Source organism: Cadophora gregata, assembly GCF_030347475.1.
Source record: "Cadophora gregata isolate MNR1 chromosome Unknown scaffold_3, whole genome shotgun sequence".
Taxonomy (NCBI): domain Eukaryota; kingdom Fungi; phylum Ascomycota; class Leotiomycetes; order Helotiales; family Ploettnerulaceae; genus Cadophora; species Cadophora gregata.
In genome coordinates, this window is record NW_026695926.1 from 3,352,732 (window position 1) to 3,371,798 (window position 19,067).

General features: G+C 48.5%; 7 protein-coding genes across 7 annotated transcripts; 3 read left to right on the forward strand and 4 right to left on the reverse strand.

The window, feature by feature from the left end:
- Window positions 1-451: 451 nt before the first annotated feature.
- On the forward strand, window positions 452-5,916 carry ONS95_009623 (uncharacterized protein). Its single transcript, XM_058503225.1, has 4 exons — window positions 452-549; window positions 604-1,190; window positions 1,420-4,623; window positions 4,676-5,916. The coding sequence occupies exons 3-4, from the start codon at window positions 2,950-2,952 to the stop codon at window positions 5,141-5,143; spliced, it is 2,142 nt and encodes a 713-aa protein (XP_058362160.1). The 5' UTR covers window positions 452-549; window positions 604-1,190; window positions 1,420-2,949; the 3' UTR covers window positions 5,144-5,916.
- Window positions 5,917-8,108: 2,192 nt separating this feature from the next.
- Window positions 8,109-8,687, reverse strand: ONS95_009624 (uncharacterized protein; the record flags this gene model as incomplete). Its single annotated transcript, XM_058503226.1, has 1 exon — window positions 8,109-8,687. One exon carries the CDS (start codon window positions 8,685-8,687, stop codon window positions 8,109-8,111), a length of 579 nt encoding a protein of 192 aa, XP_058362161.1.
- Window positions 8,688-9,741: 1,054 nt separating this feature from the next.
- Window positions 9,742-12,064, reverse strand: ONS95_009625 (uncharacterized protein; the record flags this gene model as incomplete). Its single annotated transcript, XM_058503227.1, has 6 exons — window positions 9,742-10,236; window positions 10,280-11,169; window positions 11,214-11,527; window positions 11,574-11,719; window positions 11,772-11,946; window positions 12,012-12,064. The coding sequence occupies 6 exons, from the start codon at window positions 12,062-12,064 to the stop codon at window positions 9,742-9,744; spliced, it is 2,073 nt and encodes a 690-aa protein (XP_058362162.1).
- A 1,044-nt stretch (window positions 12,065-13,108) lies between these two features.
- Window positions 13,109-14,122, forward strand: ONS95_009626 (uncharacterized protein; the record flags this gene model as incomplete). Its single annotated transcript, XM_058503228.1, has 2 exons — window positions 13,109-13,248; window positions 13,321-14,122. The coding sequence occupies 2 exons, from the start codon at window positions 13,109-13,111 to the stop codon at window positions 14,120-14,122; spliced, it is 942 nt and encodes a 313-aa protein (XP_058362163.1).
- Window positions 14,123-14,389: 267 nt separating this feature from the next.
- On the reverse strand, window positions 14,390-15,728 carry ONS95_009627 (uncharacterized protein; the record flags this gene model as incomplete). The annotated part of the gene is made up of 3 exons (XM_058503229.1): window positions 14,390-14,743; window positions 14,792-15,388; window positions 15,435-15,728. 3 exons carry the CDS (start codon window positions 15,726-15,728, stop codon window positions 14,390-14,392), a joined length of 1,245 nt encoding a protein of 414 aa, XP_058362164.1.
- A 378-nt stretch (window positions 15,729-16,106) lies between these two features.
- Window positions 16,107-17,925, forward strand: BNA5_1 (Kynureninase (L-kynurenine hydrolase)). The gene is made up of 3 exons (XM_058503230.1): window positions 16,107-16,460; window positions 16,521-17,333; window positions 17,401-17,925. Exons 1-3 carry the CDS (start codon window positions 16,268-16,270, stop codon window positions 17,817-17,819), a joined length of 1,425 nt encoding a protein of 474 aa, XP_058362165.1. The 5' UTR covers window positions 16,107-16,267; the 3' UTR covers window positions 17,820-17,925.
- Window positions 17,926-19,042, reverse strand: ONS95_009629 (uncharacterized protein). The gene is made up of 4 exons (XM_058503231.1): window positions 18,677-19,042; window positions 18,318-18,614; window positions 18,088-18,154; window positions 17,926-18,031 (listed from the first exon to the last, which is right to left on the reverse strand). Exons 2-4 carry the CDS (start codon window positions 18,546-18,548, stop codon window positions 17,976-17,978), a joined length of 354 nt encoding a protein of 117 aa, XP_058362166.1. The 5' UTR covers window positions 18,549-18,614; window positions 18,677-19,042; the 3' UTR covers window positions 17,926-17,975.
- Window positions 19,043-19,067: the final 25 nt, after the last annotated feature.

Here is a 19,067-nt window from a genome sequence, read left to right on the forward strand (position 1 = left end):
GAACTCCGATTTCTTATAAAAGTATCTGGCATTGACAGGAAGAGAACAACCTGAATGCGAAATATAGAAACCAATTGGAAATACATAACTCTACCCAAACCAAGAGCCAAGCACCACCTCCCTCCCTACTTACGTACCTTCACCGTCTCTCATCCAACCTCGAAAGTTGTCAGTCCACGCAAACTCTCCAACCCGCAGATATGAAACCCAATCGTATCTTTCATCATTATCGATAGAGTTTGATACCGTCCTGTCCATGCCGTTACCGTTAGACCAGCCTCTCTACTTATCAGAGCCGTGTAAGGCTGTTTCATCGCGGGGAATGTCTCCGGTATGGTAGGCTACTTGGGTATGACATTTAATGAATGGGATCATTGGCTGGTGGGATGCGGAGGAGGCGGGGTAAGGTAATGGGTGAGCTATAAATGTATGGACCTAGATGTTAGGTCACGTAGAGTTGTGACTTCAAAAGGTGCGGGAAGAGTGAGGGGGTGGACGGGAACGTCCTATTCGAGTGGACGAGAGTATGTCGAGTCTAGCATCTATATGGTATAAAGACGTACTTCTATGTTATCAATAAGAAAGGACTGAGAAGATATTTAGAGGGAATGTCCTTCGGAAGCTCAACGTGAAGATACTTGGTCGTACCAAAGCAAGGTACAAATCAGTTAAGCGAAGCTTACCCGTTTCCTACTTCGTGGCCGAAGCGAGGTGGTGTGTTTTTGTTGAAAAAAGCATTGTCCAGTATCAACCACTGGCCAAGTAAATGGTTATACGAATATCAAAGATTTGCATCGGTAGCTTCGTATCCATTGAACTCTTACCTATCTGGTTGGTTCCCTCTTTATGTACCTTTTCTGTACGGTGCGTTGACTCGCTGGCAGATTATTAGTCCTTGTAAATGGGAAACACGAGATATACGACATATACGAGCTTTCAGGACTCGGTCTCCTTTCTCTGTCGTCATGGTTGGTGTAGCAACTGATGAGGAATGCTGAAAAATTGCAGAAAAGACTCGAAGACTGCAGCAACCATGCACGAATTCCAGCAATCCTGTGAAGCCCATCCCGTGCATCTTAGTATCACGTGATCGACACTGTTCGTGGAAGTGCCCATGGTGTGCTTCAGCCAAACCACTCCAATTCCTCGAACATCATTATTACGGCCAAAGAATAATCTTGAAGAACAAGGTAACTCTACTTCTTTTCCTCCCCTTCAAGATTTCAATCACGAGCATCCTGCTCATCCGAACTTCCCGAATTCCACGTGAAATATTCCACCCCACCACCAGCCCCGCTACCTACCCAGCCATCACCACCAACTTTTCACTGCCTCACGATACGTCCAAGATCAGCCACCACGCCGCACCATTTCCAGCCACGCCACGCATCATCAAGACTGACTTGCATTCGCGTGCAGGACGGGCTGACAGCTTCGACCAACGGCGACGGCTGATGGCTGAAGGAGGTTTGAACTAAAAATCCTGTCTTCTTGAAGAAGTGCCATACTAAAGGTCGGAGAATGCGATAAGCTTGTTTGGAGAGGAGATAAAAACAGGAAATATTCCTGCACCACCAAGAAAGCTAAGAGCGACTCCAGCAAGCTTGGTGGGTGGAAGCGCACATGCGGACATGATGATAGGAGAGGAGAGTTGGGAGGGGAAAGTATATATTGTAGAGATGACATGACGCCAATGTTTTATGTATTGGTCAGAGCAGAGTGGGCTGGGAAGAGGAAGAGGAAGAGGAAGAGGAAGAATTGAGGTTGAGCTTTAAGTCCATCTCCAAGTCTCATGTGCATGCTCCTCCTGCCTTCGAGTTTTACGATTCGATGGAGAAAGCGAGCAGTGCAGTCCTCACCCCAATCCAGTCATTCTTTCTCCCCAGCTGTCAATTGATCATCCTTACCTTGCATGACCAGCCGTCCCGTCAAAAATATCTATCTTCCTTACATCACTCTCCTCCATCTCCATCTCAACTCCATATCTCTCTCCTCCACCTCACCCGCACTTCCACCCGCACCCCTATCCACCTTGCAAAAATACATTCTCACTATCATCATCTCACCACACCCAGGCTGAAAAGTCATCGATCCCCCGTCCCAGGGCAAATAAATTTACTTAAAGACAGCGCGGCGATTCGTCAACGGTTCCTCCGTGCCGCACTTTATCCGACCTATCAGCAGCCAATCCGGTGGTGCGACCCCCGTTTTAATCTCGAACGTGCAATCTTAGCGCAGGAATTACATTCAGGGGCAAGCACCAATACCGCCGGGCCCAGAGCGAACATCCAGGGAAGGAAGGACAGGCTCGACAGGCTCAACAGGGCAGAAAGTTGGAAGGACTACTACTGTACTGCCTGGAGGAAGAAGGATTGAAGCATCATCCCAACCCTAATCATCCTCCTCCTCCTCCTCCTTCTTCTCTTCCGTACGGACGACTTCTTTCTTGTTTTGTCACTCACTACCCGCCTACCCAATTCACATTACTTCAATCCTACCCACGTCTCTCTTTTTACATCCACGACTCGACTCTCCAGCCCATACTCTTATTCTTCGATTCGACAATACATCCCCTTTCCACGGCCTCTGCGGCATCGAACTCGAATTAATCGACTAATAGCAGTAATCAACCATCATCAATCCTTCACGGTCGTTATAATTATATTTTCTTCTTCTCCATCTTCTCTTCTCTCGACACTGCCCTCGACCGCTTGTTACAGATCCCGCGCGGCTTTGGCGACGACTTTTCCATCCCGTCAACACATCAGGGGTCGTCTCATTACCAGTTGAAACAGCAGTCCGAACCTTCTTCACCGACAGCCTGGTGACAGATACGGAAACCAGACGAGACAAGCACAATTGATCAGACCGACGAGATCACCAACCGCCAAGATAGCTACCTTACAGAGAACCCTAATCAGCCCCCCAACAACGCTCTACGAAGATGCGATGACCTTCACCGAACATGCCGGCCTCCCCTCGCCCATGCCAGGCTCACCTCCCGACCTGACCGGGTCCAAGTCCTCGAAATCCTCCTCCTTCCACTCGTCCTACCAGTCCGACAACAGCATCCTCTCCGACGTGGGCAACTTCGAAGATATCGGACTGGACGACGAATCGAGGTCCGAGGCAGAGATTGGGACATTCGAGGTCAAGACCAGCAGTAATCCGTACGATGCCTCCTTCACCACAGATCTACGGAACACAGCGAACTCGAGGAAACGTGTGCCAATGTCTGCAACTAATGGCAACCGAGTGCAGCGGGAATTGACTGCTGGGAAAGGCAGACCTTCATACCCCAGCCTGCGTGGACAGGTCCGGAGTGTGACAGATGGATTGGGTCTACAACCTTTACAAAATGGCATGCGGAGGGGACTGTCAAGTCCCAGCGCACCGTCTCTGCCAATGATGAAACGAAACCGAAGTTCGAGCCCGAATATAATGCGAAATGCTAGCTATAATCTTTCTGCAACTACCCTGAAAACGAGGAGAGGGAGTTGGCAGGCTAATAGGGAGAGGAAGACTGCTCAGCAGTTGGAATTGGAGTGTGATGAGGATGATGGGGACGATGTCCCCGACGAGTGTTTCCTGGAAAATGTACCGATCTCGCCCCGACCCCTGAAGGAGCGGACGAAGAGTACGTCAACATCTGCAGCAACGAGTCCGGAAAGGCCGCCAAAGGAAAGGGTGAGGAGTGTAGGGAATGGGACATCACCAATACCTGCTGAGCAAGGAGAGTTGCGTTCTCCGAGGACAAACATGCATCGGATAGTGACCATGGGCCAAATGCCTTTTAATCATGAATTCAAGGGCAGAGCCAAGAGCTGGACTGCTGCCCTGTTGGAATTGAGTCCGGAAGCCAAAGCTTTGACAGAAGCATTAGAAGCACATGCTGAAGATGTGGAGAATGATCCCATGCAAAGGAGGAGTTTCAATACAAAGAGCAGGCCGGTTTTGGAGAAGCAGAGGGTCAAATCTGCCATTGCGGAATTACCACCTCTAAGGAGGACAGACATCATGATTGATCCCCTGCCAATCTCGAAAGAGAAGGAGGCAGTACTATCCCGGACTCGACCGTCGTGGCTCCCACCGAAGAATCCCGCAGAAGAGAAGCGCCATCTCAAGGAATACCAGAAGATGATGGCGTCTGCTCTGGAAGCAGAACGGAAGAAAGAGGCTCAGAACAAGGCAAAGACAACATGTCGAGATGATACTGCGAGTTCTCTTCTGAGGATATGGGAAGAACACGTCTTGCCAAACTGGGATGTTGTTACTGCACAAAAGAGGACAAGAGAACTCTGGTGGCGAGGAATAGCTCCTAGGAGTCGAGGCATCGTGTGGGAAAAGGCCATTGGCAATCAACTCGGTCTGTCAGATTCCTCATATACTGCTGCTCTCCGCAGAGCACAGGCTTTGGAGAAGACGATCAATCGAGGTTCCCAATTGAGTCCTGATGAAGAGAAGAAGAAGGCTTGGTTGGATAGAATCGAGAAGGATGTAGCGACCACCTACCGCGAGCTGCGGATCTTCCAACCAGATGGACCTCTTCACAGCGCACTATTGGACGTGTTGAAGGCATATGCTATGTACAGAAGCGATGTTGGATATGTACCCGGGACAAGTGTAAGCTCTCCTCTCCCTTGCCCTCATAATCTTACCTACTGACCCAACGCAGACAATAGCAGCCCTATTACTCCTCAACCTCCCCACGCCATCAGCATCCTTCTCCGCCCTCTCTAACCTCCTCAACCGCCCCCTTCCCCTCTCCTTCCACACCTCCGACTCCGGCGCCATCTCCCGCACCTACGCCCTTTTCACTTCAACACTCAAACTCAAATCCCCACGTCTAGCCAAACATCTCACTTCTCTAGAAATTCAACCCTCATCCTACCTAGCCAATATGTTCACCTCTCTCTTCACGGAGAATTTGAATCTCGATAACGCGACGCGCCTTTGGGACGTTATGGTCTTTGAGGGCGATGCGGTGCTTGTGCGTGCTGCTGTTGCGTATATGGTTGAGCTTGAAGGGAAACTATTCGGGGCGCAGAGTGAGCGGGAGGTTTGTGAGGTTGTTGGGAAGGGAATTCTGGATTTGAAGGAGGATGCTTGGATGGATGCTGTGAGGGGAGCGGGGAAGGCTTGATGAGTGAGAGTGGGTAGTAGGATTGAGGAACGAATGAGCGAGGTGCTGACTGTAGCTTCTCGAAGCTTGGAGGAAACTAGACAGTGCAGCGCAGTGCAGTCCTGATTTCTTGTATACAGCAAGCGACGAATGGATGAGATGAGATGAGATGAGGCGGAGTAACCTCCCCCTCCTGCGCCTTCACCTCCATCTAACCGCCAGATGATTGGGTGGTGTATATGTGTATATATGTCAGCTCCCTCCAATATTTCTCAATGCATGAAAGGAGCGGGAGTCTGGAGAGGATGGAGAAGATGGAGAAGATGGAGTACCTATATATATATAAGTTTGTTTGTTTTGGAGAATCGCAGCGTCGGGAGGCCGCCATGCGATGTGATTTGGAATGCTGTTGAGAGGAGAGGAGAGAGGAGAGGAGAGGAGAGGAGAGGGAGAGGAGAGGAGAAGGAGAGGAGAGGAGAAGGAGAGGAGAGGAGAAGGAGAGGAGAGGAGAGAGGGGAGGAGTTGAGAGGGGAGGTTTATATGAGTGATTGATTGATTGATTGATATAATGTATTGTATATATTTGTGTTTGTGTATATGCCTATGCCTATGTACATGTATATATTCCGTTGTTGGTTGGTGTTTATATATTCAAGTACCTTTTGAAGAGAAGAGACTCGAAATTGTTTTGCCTGAATTTTAATTTGAAATAAGCTAAGAAGATGTTAGATGTTAGATGTTCTTTGATGTTGGTGACTCGGTGGTGAGAGATTTGATTGTGATTGTGATTGGAGAGCAAAAGTAGGTAGGTATCTATTTATTTATTGACATTTTTCTTAATTCATTTCTTATCCCATTCATTCATCCATTCATTCATTCGGCTTTTTTTTCTACAGCCGATAACTTACGAGCAGAAGAACCTCGAATTCCGTCTCTCCCTCCCTCCCTCCCTCCCTGTCGTAGGAAAAAACCAAGGGCAATCAATCAATCGGACTCGCCCGCGACGACGACGAGACGTAAAATTTCCCTCTGCCCTGGCATGGGAGTAAGTTAGAGACCTAGGTGCTGTAGGAGGTTGAGCGCGCCAGCTTAGCTTAGCTTCTTCTCCAGTTCATGTTCTAGGAGGGGGAAGGCGATGAGGGGGGGTAGTTGGTGCAGGCGGGCGGGCGGGTGGTTGTCTGGGGAGCAAACACCAGCGCGCGCGGTGGCCCGGCCCGCCTGTACTAGGGATTTTGTTATTGAATGGTTTTTTAGATTGGGTTGGTTTTCTCTGATCTAGACTGGACTGGAGTGGAGTGGACCATGGTGCAGTGCAATCAATGCTTCATTTTGTGTAAGATACGTACGTCCCTGTTGTAGGTATTCTGTGTAACTTACCTATCTCGTCTCGCTTGGCCTTGGCCTGGGTAAGTATAGGTAGTCTTCCTCCCTTCTCTTCTCTTCCTCCCTTTGTTTTTTTTTTCTTCCGTTCTGTCTTCCACTCAATCAATGGAATAGGAGCAGGAGCAGGAATATCATGAAATACACAGCAGTTACTATTGGCAGTGACATTTTCCTTTTCACGTATAAAGAAACGAACAAACGAACGAACAGTACTGTACCGTACTGTTAGCTACCTAGTATATATACCAATACTTGTTCTGCATCTTCCTCTCAATTGCCGTACAGGGAGTCTAACTAATCTTATCTTATATCATTCCATATTATCTCATTTCATGCTATCTGTAATAAATAGTTTTGTTCTTGTTTTGTTTTTGTTCTGTTCTGTTTTGTATATTGTTATCTGCATGATATTGTATCGTATGGTTTGGATGGGGGTATATCCCAGTATATCCCATCTGTCGGCAACCTCAACCTGAAGCGATGGGAGGCGAGGCGAGGAGAGGAGGGTCTTTGTTGAAGAAAGAGAATATATGAACTGAGATAGGGGTTGGTGGTGGTGGAGGATGGTGGAAGATGGATTGGTGCGTGCGTAAGGTTAGGTGAGGTAAGGGCGTTCCTTAAGTATATGGAAGTGGAAGGGGAAGTTGTTGCTGACTGGGTTGCTTGCTATGTAAGAACGTTCTGGAATTGATACTGATACGAGTGTGCGGGTGTGTATCTGGCTGAGTGGAAGGGAATCAGTACGGTTGGGTAAGAACCGCAGGTGAGGGGAGGGTATGTGATTACGAAAGTAAGGAAGGATAGGAAATAAAAAGATCTTTGGAATGGAATTGTTCGTTTCTTTGTTTGTTTGGACTGCTTGATACATATGCTTCACTTTGTTTTGGCGAGCAGATCTTCCCTCCACATCAATTAAGCGAGGAGCACCAACTGCCCATGAACTTCTCCCCCTCCCGATACTAGTTCGTCCAATGTTGGGTTTAGCTAATGATTGATCACCATGTTTCAAGTTCTAATCTTCTAATTTCGGGGTTATATGTATATTTTTCTGGAAATCGGAGGAAGATGTTGATTTGTGGCACCCACGAATGTTGAGATTGGGATCCTAGGTCTGCAACAGCAGGAAATAAGTCAGTGAGTCGGTCAGTGATTTACAGGCGGATTCCTTCGTAGATTCTTCGACATATAAAACTTGAATGCAGTTTTCCATCATTTCCACCTTGGGAGATGCTTGGAGAACATACAGGTGCGGTACGGACCGTATGGTATGTCTTTATTCCGCTGATGTTGAGCAGTGGGTCGGCGGTATATCAATTCATAAGGCACAAACCTCACTATGAATACTGGTATTAAATGAGATCCGCCGAAGATAAACATTACTATTAGATTCCAATTTCTAAAGTATCACAACCACCAGCTCAATTCTGAACACAAGACTAGGCGACATATGTACAAAACTCGGAAGCTAGAGCCAAGATACCGTCTCAAACTGCAAGCTCAACCCGCAAATGACAGACATAGTACCCCTCTTCATTCTCCCTGCCTTCCCCAATCTATTCTCCTCTCACATCAGATCGAAACATAAAGCGAATAAACACACTCCTCACATCACAAAATCCACACAACTCATATACGTCTGCTTCGCCTCCTCAGAATCCCACCACCACTGCACCACACACTTCCCCGCCTCTCCACACTGCGCCCCAACATCCGGCATCGTAACATCAAACTCCGTCTGATTCTTCGGGACCTCCGTCGCCGTACTAGCATACACATCGAACCTAACCAGCATATCCCCCAGCACCTCATTGCTCGCCGTACCAACCACGCTCACGTTCGCCTTGCCCGTGTGCTTGGCCTGGATCTCGACCTTGAACGGGACGACCTGCCCGGCGGTGAACTGCTGGACATTGTTGGAGTTGTCTTCGAATTTGAGGCCTTTGCAGAGGGAGAGCTCGCAGGCGGTGGCGTCGAAGTCTTTTTGGGAGGTGCCGATTTGTTGGAGTTGTTCGATGGGGCCGAGGGCGTTGGAGTTGAGGTTGTTGAAGACTTGTTCGCCGCAGGCGGCTTTCATGGCGGGGCCGACGGTGCGGGCTTGGGGTGAGGTGACGCCTCCGTGGGAGTGGGCGAGGGTGAAGAGAAGGGAGAGGGTGATGATGGTGGTGAGGAGGTGGTTGCGCATTGTGAGATTTTCGAGTTGTGGAAAGTTGGGTTTGAAAGGTGGATGGATTGGCAAAGTTTGTGTGGAAAATTGAGTAAAGGAAGGGACTGTCTGAACTTTGAATTTTGAATGGATGGGAAACTCCGTACTGAAATAAAAGAGCGACTTGAAAATAATATCAAGCAGGAAGGGAAGACCGTCCCCGATGAGAGGGATAGGGACGAAACTATATACTCTCACATATGACCACACACGCACACACATCAAACCAAACTCTCCTTGCATGAAAGGTACAGTGGAACAGAAAATTAACACCGGATGGACGACCATGCGCTCGTCTCACCTTGCGTCACCACCTTCAACTGAAAAGAATTGTAAAGTACAGTGAGATGGTATTTGAGTTTCTTCACAACTTCTCGCACTCCCCTTATTTGATGGTTTTACTCGCTTATCGAAGCGGACCGAAAAAAATACAACGGAAGCCGAACTCAAAAGACAAGACATGCCAAGGACAGATCTGACGCAGATATCGCTGGAGATCTGGGGCATCGGGCGCCGCGATTGCGTCTGTGCATAGATGAACGTGAGGCGTGATTCGGGGTTGAAGCCTTTTCCTGAGCTGTGAATTGTTTCATGCTGGACTTTGGACGAAAGATTGGACTAGGCTGGATCGGGTGATTATGCGCGAAACATTTTGTGGGTTTTTGGGAGACTGCCTGCGAGAAACGTCGGCGGGAAAGCGATTGGTGGTATGGCCAGTCGCATCATTGGCTTGCGGTGTGTCTTTTGTGATGATAGGTATCGTCTTAATGCCAGGAGGTTGGATAATCCACGTACTGTTCATAATCGATTTGGTTTTGACATTGGTAATGCATCTGCGTCTGGTGTATTCGAGACACGAGAGTATCGGATCACCTGAAGGCCGAGTCTTCAATCGGTCATATCCAGGAGTGGATTGAGTATCTGCATAACATCCATCAATGTGAACTCGAAGCATCCAGTATATTTCGGTCTCAAGAATATCGGGTCACATGAAGCCAAATGTCTTCGGCCCAGCTTCTACCGTTTATGCATTTCAAGTCGCATGCATGTTCATTGTATTCCACCAATTCGCGTTTCCGTTTCCATTCCCATCAAAGTCATTTCTCTGATGAAAGAAACTCTCCGCCAACACGGCCAGCTCATCATCTGAGTACGTCAACGGCACCGCAGCAGCAGTCATCGGTATTGTCCCACTCTCTGTACCAGTACCAGTAATCGAACTATCCAACGGGTCAATCACATGCGTCATATTCGGTGTCAAGTTCCCGAATTCTTGCCTCTCAACACGAGTTGGCTGAGGTAGAACGGAAGTCTGAGCCATTTCTGTTCTGGAGGTTCCAGAGCCGGTGTGCAAGGAGGGACCGAAGAGTTGACGCGCTGAGCCGTGGATTTCGGACGATGAGGAGTATTCGAGTACCTCGAAGAACTGGCCGAGGTCGATTAACAACTTCCGGTTCTGACGAGTGGGTTCTTCGCTGGCGACGTAGGTCGATGAGACTGTTTCGGCTAGTCGTTGAAGCTTGTTTGCCTGCATTGTGTTAGTCGAGAAAGGAATAGGTTTGCCAACATACGATTCGGCCTAGATGAGGCCACTGTTCGCCAAATCCTCGGATGAATTTCAGGCATTTGTCGAAATTGTCTTGTTTATCTCTTCTGGTTCCTGGATCGTCGACAAAGCTCTCCTGTAAATAGATGGTGGCGATAATAGCTACACAGTGACCAAGAAACGGATCTGTGACTTTGAACGGTTTGCCTTCCAGCATATCGATGAAGTTGATAATCCAAGTTGCATGTGACGATATAAGATCTGACGTATGTTGTAGGAAGATCTCCGGAATGACACATTTGAAGTTCCGTAGACGCAGCGACAATAGTAAAGGGTGATTGAGCAGACATAGATTGGTGTGATAGAGAAACTGGATGAACAGCCAAGGCCCCCAGTAATCCCTATTCGAGTCCAGATGCTCCACTGATCTTTGTGAAAATTTCGCAGGCTCAAATCGATGCATGAAAGGCATCCGAGTCTCGAAATCCATCTGATGGGCTAATATCAAAGCATACTCAGACTGCGATGACCAAGGTGGCAAACTGTTCGGCTTGCCTCGTCGACGAGCATATCGAGTGATTTTGAACCAGACTTCGCTCAGTTGAATCGCATAAGCTACAATGCCTTTATCCGGACCTTGCTCATCCGTTCGGGCAGAACTAGATTCCTGGCCTGGAGAGAGCGGCTCGCCTGTCGTCTCGGGATACCATGGAAAGTTGTCCTCGGCAGAGAAATCGAGGATCATGAAATCGGCGCCGTGCAGTCTCTTCAGGAGAAACAGACTCCAGAAACACCTCCGTCGTTCTTCTTTTTCTTGGTCTGGCAGTTTCAGATTCGATTCTGATGTCAAGCCGGCGTTGTGGGCTAGACTCATCGCAAGGCTGCAGTTGATGCTAGCTCGTCTTGTGTGTCCATCTTTTCATGTTAGATAGGTAGTGTTTAAATGTGGAGTAGCTTGCCTGTAAAGTCAACGATGGTCAATAGACACAAGGCTTGGATAGTGGAAAGTTCGACGGCCCCCTCGAAAACTTGCTTTGAAACCATTGTCCTTGCAGCTTCAGCATATCCCGTGATGAGCTTTGCAACATTTCGAGACAAGGGATTGTCTGCAAACCTCAAAGCTATAGCAAGCATTGAGAACAACACCTCCGGCTTCCTGTTTTTCAGTGTTTGAATGAAGCTTGAGCGCTGGAACAGGGGCAGCGGCTGGCAGTCGCAATATTGAAGATAGCTCTCCGCAGCATTGATAATGACATCCCAAGAGGGAAGATATCTATACATCTTAGATTCATAGTCTCCATACGTCTGTTAAATCTTACATCTCGGATGATCTTGAGCTTGCCAAAGGATGTTGAATGGCTGTCCGTGGGGTATCCGACACTTGAACCGATGCACTCCTACTCATGGACGCCTGGTTCGCAAGAACTTCAGAGAGTTGATTCTCCAAATATCTCAGTCGGTCTTCCTATACTCGTCTCTGAGTAAAATCTTCAACCAAATTATACAAGAAGACCCACCACTCTCCCATCTCCGGCCGACGAGCTCGTAGGTCGAACTCGTCCAACCTGAGGAGAAGGCGTGACGCTCGCCCGCTCATGCTCCGCACGCTCATCTGCGTAGTAGCAATTCTGCTGCAAGCGGGCGCAGTGCGAGCAGATGGGTTTCTCGCCTGGGCACCGTGACTTCTTGCGCCTGTACTGTCGCGGTCAGCTTGTGTCCCTGTAACACGGAATGATGCGGAGCGCGGATGTACGTACCGGCACGGTTCACAGGCTTGCCGGATGCGTTTTGCTGGTCGCTCTGATGACATGATCTCCACTGCTTAGTATATATGGGCTATTTTATGCATTTTGAGGACATTGTTGTGTTCCATTAGGTTTTTGAAGTAGAATCTTTTGTTAAAGTTGGGATGTCGTTGTCGGATTAGATCCGGCCTAGCCTGTATCGGGTCAAGTTCGGGACATTTTGAGTTGACATTGACGTTGCACTGGAATATATCTAGCTATCAAAACTGTTGAAAGTACGTCTCTTAGATGAAGCCAATGGGCTTACAAGTTATATCATAACGTTTGGTGTACTTTCAATTTTGGGTTTGAAGTCTTATAAAGTTAAATGTGCCTAGGCACTGTATGCTCACAAATTCTGCGGAACAACTTTCACAGAATTTCGATCCTCCCAAGTTCTCCGCCATGATGGGTCACTTCTGCTATAAAATGACCTGTAATAGTAGAGGGATAGTAGGAACAGGCGGATAAGACCAGCTAGGATAACTTTTGGAGGGAGAAGTTAAACAACTAAGCTGCATGCCTACTACACCGCACGCCATTGACGTAGCGTCACAGAGAGCAGCAAGAAAATCAAAAGATAAGCCAGTTTTGTTTTATTATACAGACAGCATTTCCATCCTCGTCTACACATTTTTTCCGCATCCGTATGTGGACCTTCATAAGGTGCCAGTCTGGGTGTCATAGTTGTCAAAGTACGGAATTTGGCGCGGAGAAAATTCACACGCCAAGAATTTGATTTTCTTCCGCATCCGCATCCGTCTCCACTCCGTCTTCTGACCCCGCCTGCCCGCCATCTGGACAACAATCGGGATGAAACAGCGAGTCAGCCTTTACGAGTACGCAATAGCAATGCATTAACAGGATCCGAGATTCCCGATGGCTGTGTGGATGCCGCATTCTCATAACCTAATCGAACTTCAATCATTGTTTCGAGATATAGAGGTCGAATGCTTGGCAATTAATCAAGTGATATCTCTTCGTAACGACCTCCCGAATCCACCAGATCTCATTCAGCGCGAAGCGAACACCTCAAGCTGAAACGTCAACAATCAATCACGTGTACCGAGATGTCTTCCAGTGAACCAGTCGAGGAGGAGAAAGTGATTGTCAAGCAGGACTTCAGCTATGGTGATCACGAGCTCCAGAAATTGAGTGTATATCATCACTTTGGGACAGAATCAAAACAAGAAAATGGGCTGTGGATCATGTAAACATCCTCTTCTCTCACTCCTCCACTTACATCTTGACACAACTGTAATCCGATCTAACAACCTCCCAGCTACATCCACGGCGGCGCCTGGCGCGACCCAACCGTGACCGACACCTCATTTCTCCCCACCATCCGCCATCTTTACTCCCCTTCAAATCCATCATCATTCCTCAATCTCATAACTTCCCACATCACCGCCTTCGCCTCCCTCTCCTACCGCCTCTCCCCCCACCCCTCACACCCCCAATCCCCAACCACACCAGCCACCTCCCTCCGCTCCGCAACCCACCCAGACCACCTCCTCGACATCCTAACCGGCATCTTCTTCCTCCAATCCAAATACAGCTTCGGCAGCAAGTACCTCCTCATCGGCCACTCCTGTGGCGCCACATTGGCATACCAATCTCTCATTCGAGATCAACTGCTTGAGTCAATCCTGTCAAGTATCAAATTCCAGCCCCCAGAAATCGTCGTTGGTGTAGCTGGTATCTACGATATGCGGCTCCTTAGAGACAACAACTCGCACCCTGCGTATCAAGAGTTTCTAGTCAGTGCGTTTGGCGAGGATGAGAAAGAGTGGGATAGAGCGTCGCCGGCGGATGGGAGGTATGATTTTTTGAGGGGGTGGAAGGAGGGGAGGATGGCGGTGCTGGTTAGTTCTAGTGGGGATGAGTTGGTGGATGAGGCGCAGATTGAGTGTATGGGGGAAAAGTTGGAGGGTTTGAGAGGGAGTGGGAGTGGTGATGGTGTGAAGGTTAGGATTTTGAAGGGTTTTCTTGCGCAGACTCATAATGGGATTTGGGAAGGTGGTGAAGGGTTGGCGGATGTGATAATTGAGGTATTGAGGGTCTGGGTGGGTGGTGATAAGTGAATACTCGTAGAATTCGAAGATTATTAGCAGTGAGCAAAGAATCAATGGAAGTCTTCATTGGTTGATCTTATTTGGGTGTCTAATGCTGCTATTTACTTCTGCTACCAGTCATGGAGATTATCCGACCTTCTTCTCCTCGCTCGCTAAGTCTAAACCCTCGCCACCATCTACCCGAGAATGCTCAATGTTCCCAAGACACAACACCATACTCCAGAAAATGCATGTCCAAAACTCTCAGCACATCAGTCTTCCTCATCTCAAAAGTTATCATGCACTCGTCAGCGTTGCATCCTTCGTCTCATCCCGACTCTGCTTCAAGAACGGAAGCAACTGTGTTCCTCCAGTGCCATGCAATTCCTTCGAATCAGTATTCGATGAAGCAACAGCAAGATTCAATCCAGGGTGTACATTTGGAATCTTCTGTCTCGACGGCGTGATGATGAATCGAGTGACGACTTGGATATGTACACTTCTGAAAAGCTCGAGTTCCTTGACAGCGAGATTATACGCGTCTATGACTTCGGAACTCGTGGTGCTCTCTGCGTATTCTCGAATATTCACGATGGATTCCATTTTCTCCAGAAAAGCACGGTGACCTCCAGGCATGTAGTTTCTCATTTCCTGGTTCTGTTAGTCATGAATTTGGATTGGGGTGTTAAAGATGCTTACCGAGAGAAACCCATTCCTCGCTTTCGAGCCTTTCGTCAAATGATGCTCAACACCCAAAACGATGTCAAAGAATTGGATGAGAGAGCTCTGAGCATTACTGCCCCCACTATACTGTCTCCACTCTCCCTTCCCCTCACCCTCCTCATAAAACACACCCTTCGGCAGCCCCGCCAGAACCATATTCTTACTCCCCGCCAAAAACGGTCTAATGTCATCATAAAACACCTTCGGCGAGCAATGCTCATCCATCCTATTCAGAATCCTCGCAATCTCCTTGATATTCCTCGCGAACGTCTCAAGTGCAGCAGCCACTACACTGGATTCATTCGCCCGGACAGCATCCATGGCTTTCATCATGGCGGGGATGATCTTTGCGCCGTAGGCTTCGATGGCGACCGAGATCAGGTAGAACCATTCTTCGTCTTTGGTGCCGGTGAAGGTGTGGAGACTTCGGAGGTCTTCGAGTTGAGTGAAGTCGTTGGCGCCGGAGATGGACTCGAAGTTCCAGAGGTTGAGGCCGGCGTAGGTTGCTGTGGGTGGGAGGCCGAGATGTTTTGCGATTGAGAGGAAGGGGACGGATATTGATGCGGGGAGGCGCTGGTGGGGTCAGATTTGGAATGAGGATTAGAGATCTTGTGCTTACCTGTGATGGTCCGCCGGCTTCCCAGATGTATGAGTGTGTGAAGAAGGAGAGGATCATGTATGCTCTTTGCCATTCGCTTTCAGAGATGAGATGTTCTGTTGAGAGTACAGGTAATTGATCGACATGGCTTCTTAGAGATGCAGATTTGAGAAGTGCTGGTAGTTGCGAAAGTACGATTTCCCAACTTTCGTAGTATGGGTTGCTCAGTTCTCGGAGGGGCGGCTGGTCTGGTAGGAAACCATTTCGAGTTGATACACCGAACTCCGCTAAATTGATATTCAAGGGGCCTAACATGATGAAGATTATGATATGAGAGACTACAAGATTCGAAGTTTGGGAGTGATGATATGGATGAGAAGGAGGTTTGTTGGTGTTGTGTTTGGTAAGAAGAGAGTTTCCCGAAAGTCCACAAGCAGTTCTAAAGTACCAAACGCGCAAAGGAACCGGACAATCAACATAGGAAATGACACCATGCCGACAAGAAGCGGGCAATAATATCCAAGCATGACAAGCCCTTCTTTCAGACCGCAAAATCCTGATCTGAAGAGGGTCCGGATGAGGGCGGAAGCGACTCACGGATACGGGTACGGATGCACCCGGCCAAGACGCGGATCACGTAAAGCTTTTCAACAGACCTTGAGCCGACAGAACGCGATAAGATACTGACGTTGACGTCAAGAAGCCCGGCGCGGGGTACAAAGTGAATTGCGAAGGACACGATCAGGTCATTTTCCCATCTTCATTCAATTCCACCATCTCATCACCAAGCCTTCTTGCCAATATCAACATCAAGGTCTCAATATCCGCTCCACCTCGCTTCGCTAAAAGTCAAAATGGGGTCTATCATGCCTGAAGAACAGCAGCCGCAGCAGCAGCAGCAAACAGTCAAGCCTACCTTTGCTGATGAGGCAAACACTCTCGAATATGCGCAATCCCTTGACGCGAAAGACCATTTGCGATCATTCAGAGAAAAGTTCATTATCCCCTCCAAAACAAACATCAGAACAAAGAAAGTCGTAAAGCCAGGTCCGTCCATTTTATTCTACCCCTTACTATCATGTGACATCGTCACTGACACTCAACCAGAATCCGAAGACCCATGTATATACTTCTGTGGTAACTCTCTCGGTCTCCAGCCGCGTGCTACGAGAGAACACCTCAGTACTTACCTAGATACATGGGCAACAATCGGCGTCCACGGCCACTTCAGACCCCTCGAGAACTCGCCTATGATCCAATGGCAACTCCTCGCCGACGACGTCTCCCGACAATTCGCTCCCATCGTAGGAGCTTCTCCTTCTGAAGTCGGCATCATGGCTAGTCTAACCGTGAACTTGCACTTGTTGATGGCGAGTTTCTATACCCCCACTGCAACCAAGAACAAGATCATCCTGGACTGGAAAGCCTTCCCAAGTGATCACTTCGCCATTGAATCTCAAATCAGACAACACGGATATAACCCCGAAGAGTCTATGATTCTAATAGGACCTGAAGAGGGAACTTTTGAAATCACAACCGAGAAAATCTTAGCTGTGATCGATGAACATGCCTCCACCACTGCACTCCTCCTCCTCCCAGGAATCCAATATTACACTGGCCAGTTCTTCGACATTAAGACCATTACCGCCTACGCTCAGGCCAAGGGTCTCATAGTTGGATGGGATCTCGCTCACGCAGTTGGAAACGTTCCACTTGAATTGCATGACTGGAACGTGGATTTCGCTGTTTGGTGTACTTACAAGTACCTGAACTCCGGACCTGGTGGCGTTGGAGGATTTTACGTCCACGAGAGACACGGTACAGTTGATTATTCTCAAGGCGAGAACAAGCCAGTGTACAGACATCGTCTTGCTGGTTGGTATGGTGGTGATCAAGTCGGACGCATGAACATGCAAAACAGTAAGTTTCTCCCCCCGCTTTCTCTCCAATATCAGGAAAAAGAACGAAGAGCTAACCAAACAACCAGCCTTCCGCCCCAGCCCCGGCGCAAGCGGCTTCCAAGTCTCCACCAGCTCCACCGTAGAACTCGCCTCCCTCCTCGGCTCCCTCTCCGTCTTCTCCCAAACAACCATGTCCTCCATCCGCCTCAAATCCGTCAAACTAACCGCCTACCTGGAAACCCTCCTCCACTCCAGCCCACACTACAAGCGCAGCTTCAGCATCATCACGCCATTCAACCCCGACGCGAGAGGGACCCAATTGAGCGTTTTGCTGGCTGATGGGAGACTGGATACCGTCTCGGAGATGCTGGAAGAAGCGGGCATTGTGGCGGATAAGAGGAAGCCTGGGGTGATTAGGATTGCGCCTGTGCCGCTTTATAATACGTATGAGGAGGTGTGGAGGTTTGTGGGGATTTTTAATGAGGCTTTGGGGAAGTTTGAGTAGGGAGGGAGGGTGGATTTGGTCTTGAAGCGGCATTGGCAAAATATGATGATATGATATGACATAGCATAGCATAGGTATGGAGTTTGGGAAATTTTAGGAAACAGTTATCTGATTTGGTTTCATTCATTTTTCCCCTTCTTGTTATGGCTTCGTCAGTCACTCCATCGTGATATGTCCCAATCCCTCAATTGGTGTGTACATCTCCGCTTCTCCTGTGAATTATCAGTCTTTTCCAGAACCAATATTCAGAGTAGTTGGATAGACTTACTCGGCTTGATAAACAACGGCTCCGTAGCCTTCAAATATGGCCCATAATAGGGCTTTGTGATTTGATTCTGTTTCCCCGTTCGGTTAGCCATGTCATCTCTTTTCTCACCCCAAACCCCCCTCGCCATCTTTCCCTCTCCTCTCTTCTACCTCATAACCACGAACACAACGACCCTGTCGTATAAATCAAGCCAAACAAAAACAATTATCAATAACAGAAAATTGACCAACCTCCATAAACCACCCCACATCCCTCGTCCACCCCTCCGTCCATCTAAACACCCCCGGCTCTTGCGCATTCTCCCCAATAAAGAAATACGCACATTCCGGCTCATTGATCACAGCTTCGTAGACTGGCTTGAAGTGTTGGAGGAAGGTGGATTGGTCTTTGGGGTCGATAGTTATTTTGACTTGTAGGATGAAAGATACTTTTGGTGCGAGGACGGGTAGTGGAGGAGACATCTTGATATGAATGAGAGAGTAATGATTGGGAGTGGGAGTTCGGAAGTGGAATTGTGAAGAGGAGTTCTGGAGAAGTGTATGAGATTGATTGTGAAGTGACGGTTTCTAGAGGAGATATATGTACTTACTCTCACTCTCTTGCGATGTCTATCCTACTTTGAAATTATCTCCTTGGGGATAAACACTCATTCCACCCCATCCCACCTCCAAAACTCTTAAATTCCCATTCACCCCGCCCATTGGTCAGTTCGCACTCCGCTCTCTCCCTCTCCCATCAAAACCTCCCCTCGATTCACGCACATGCATCGCCAAGCTGTCAGCATCACCATCGCCATTTTCCGCGAATCCGTTTCCGCACTAATCAGGAGTGAGTTGTGGTACCTCGGTTGGCTGGCGCTGTCAGCCTGTCGCCCTCTTTCAGGGCAGATCTGCCGCCTAGGACTCAGGGGTTTTAGGGTTAAGCGAGGCCAGCTATGAGCGCGGTGGCTTGCATCAGCCTCCACTGCCAGAACAGTGAAA

Excerpts from the sequence above, each read along its gene's own strand:
- ONS95_009623 (XM_058503225.1), top strand. The coding sequence starts at position 2,950 with ATGACCTTCACCGAACATGCCGGCCTCCCCTCGCCCATGCCAGGCTCA. Across the intron at positions 4,624-4,675 it reads GATATGTACCCGGGACAAGT|ACAATAGCAGCCCTATTACT; the intron begins GTAAGCTCTCCT and ends GACCCAACGCAG.
- BNA5_1 (XM_058503230.1), top strand. The coding sequence starts at position 16,268 with ATGGGGTCTATCATGCCTGAAGAACAGCAGCCGCAGCAGCAGCAGCAA. Across the intron at positions 16,461-16,520 it reads AAAGAAAGTCGTAAAGCCAG|AATCCGAAGACCCATGTATA; the intron begins GTCCGTCCATTT and ends ACACTCAACCAG. Across the intron at positions 17,334-17,400 it reads ACGCATGAACATGCAAAACA|CCTTCCGCCCCAGCCCCGGC; the intron begins GTAAGTTTCTCC and ends CCAAACAACCAG.
- ONS95_009629 (XM_058503231.1), bottom strand. The coding sequence starts at position 18,548 with ATGTCTCCTCCACTACCCGTCCTCGCACCAAAAGTATCTTTCATCCTA. Across the intron at positions 18,155-18,317 it reads ATGTGGGGTGGTTTATGGAG|AATCAAATCACAAAGCCCTA; the intron begins GTTGGTCAATTT and ends ACGGGGAAACAG. Across the intron at positions 18,032-18,087 it reads GCCGTTGTTTATCAAGCCGA|GAGAAGCGGAGATGTACACA; the intron begins GTAAGTCTATCC and ends GATAATTCACAG.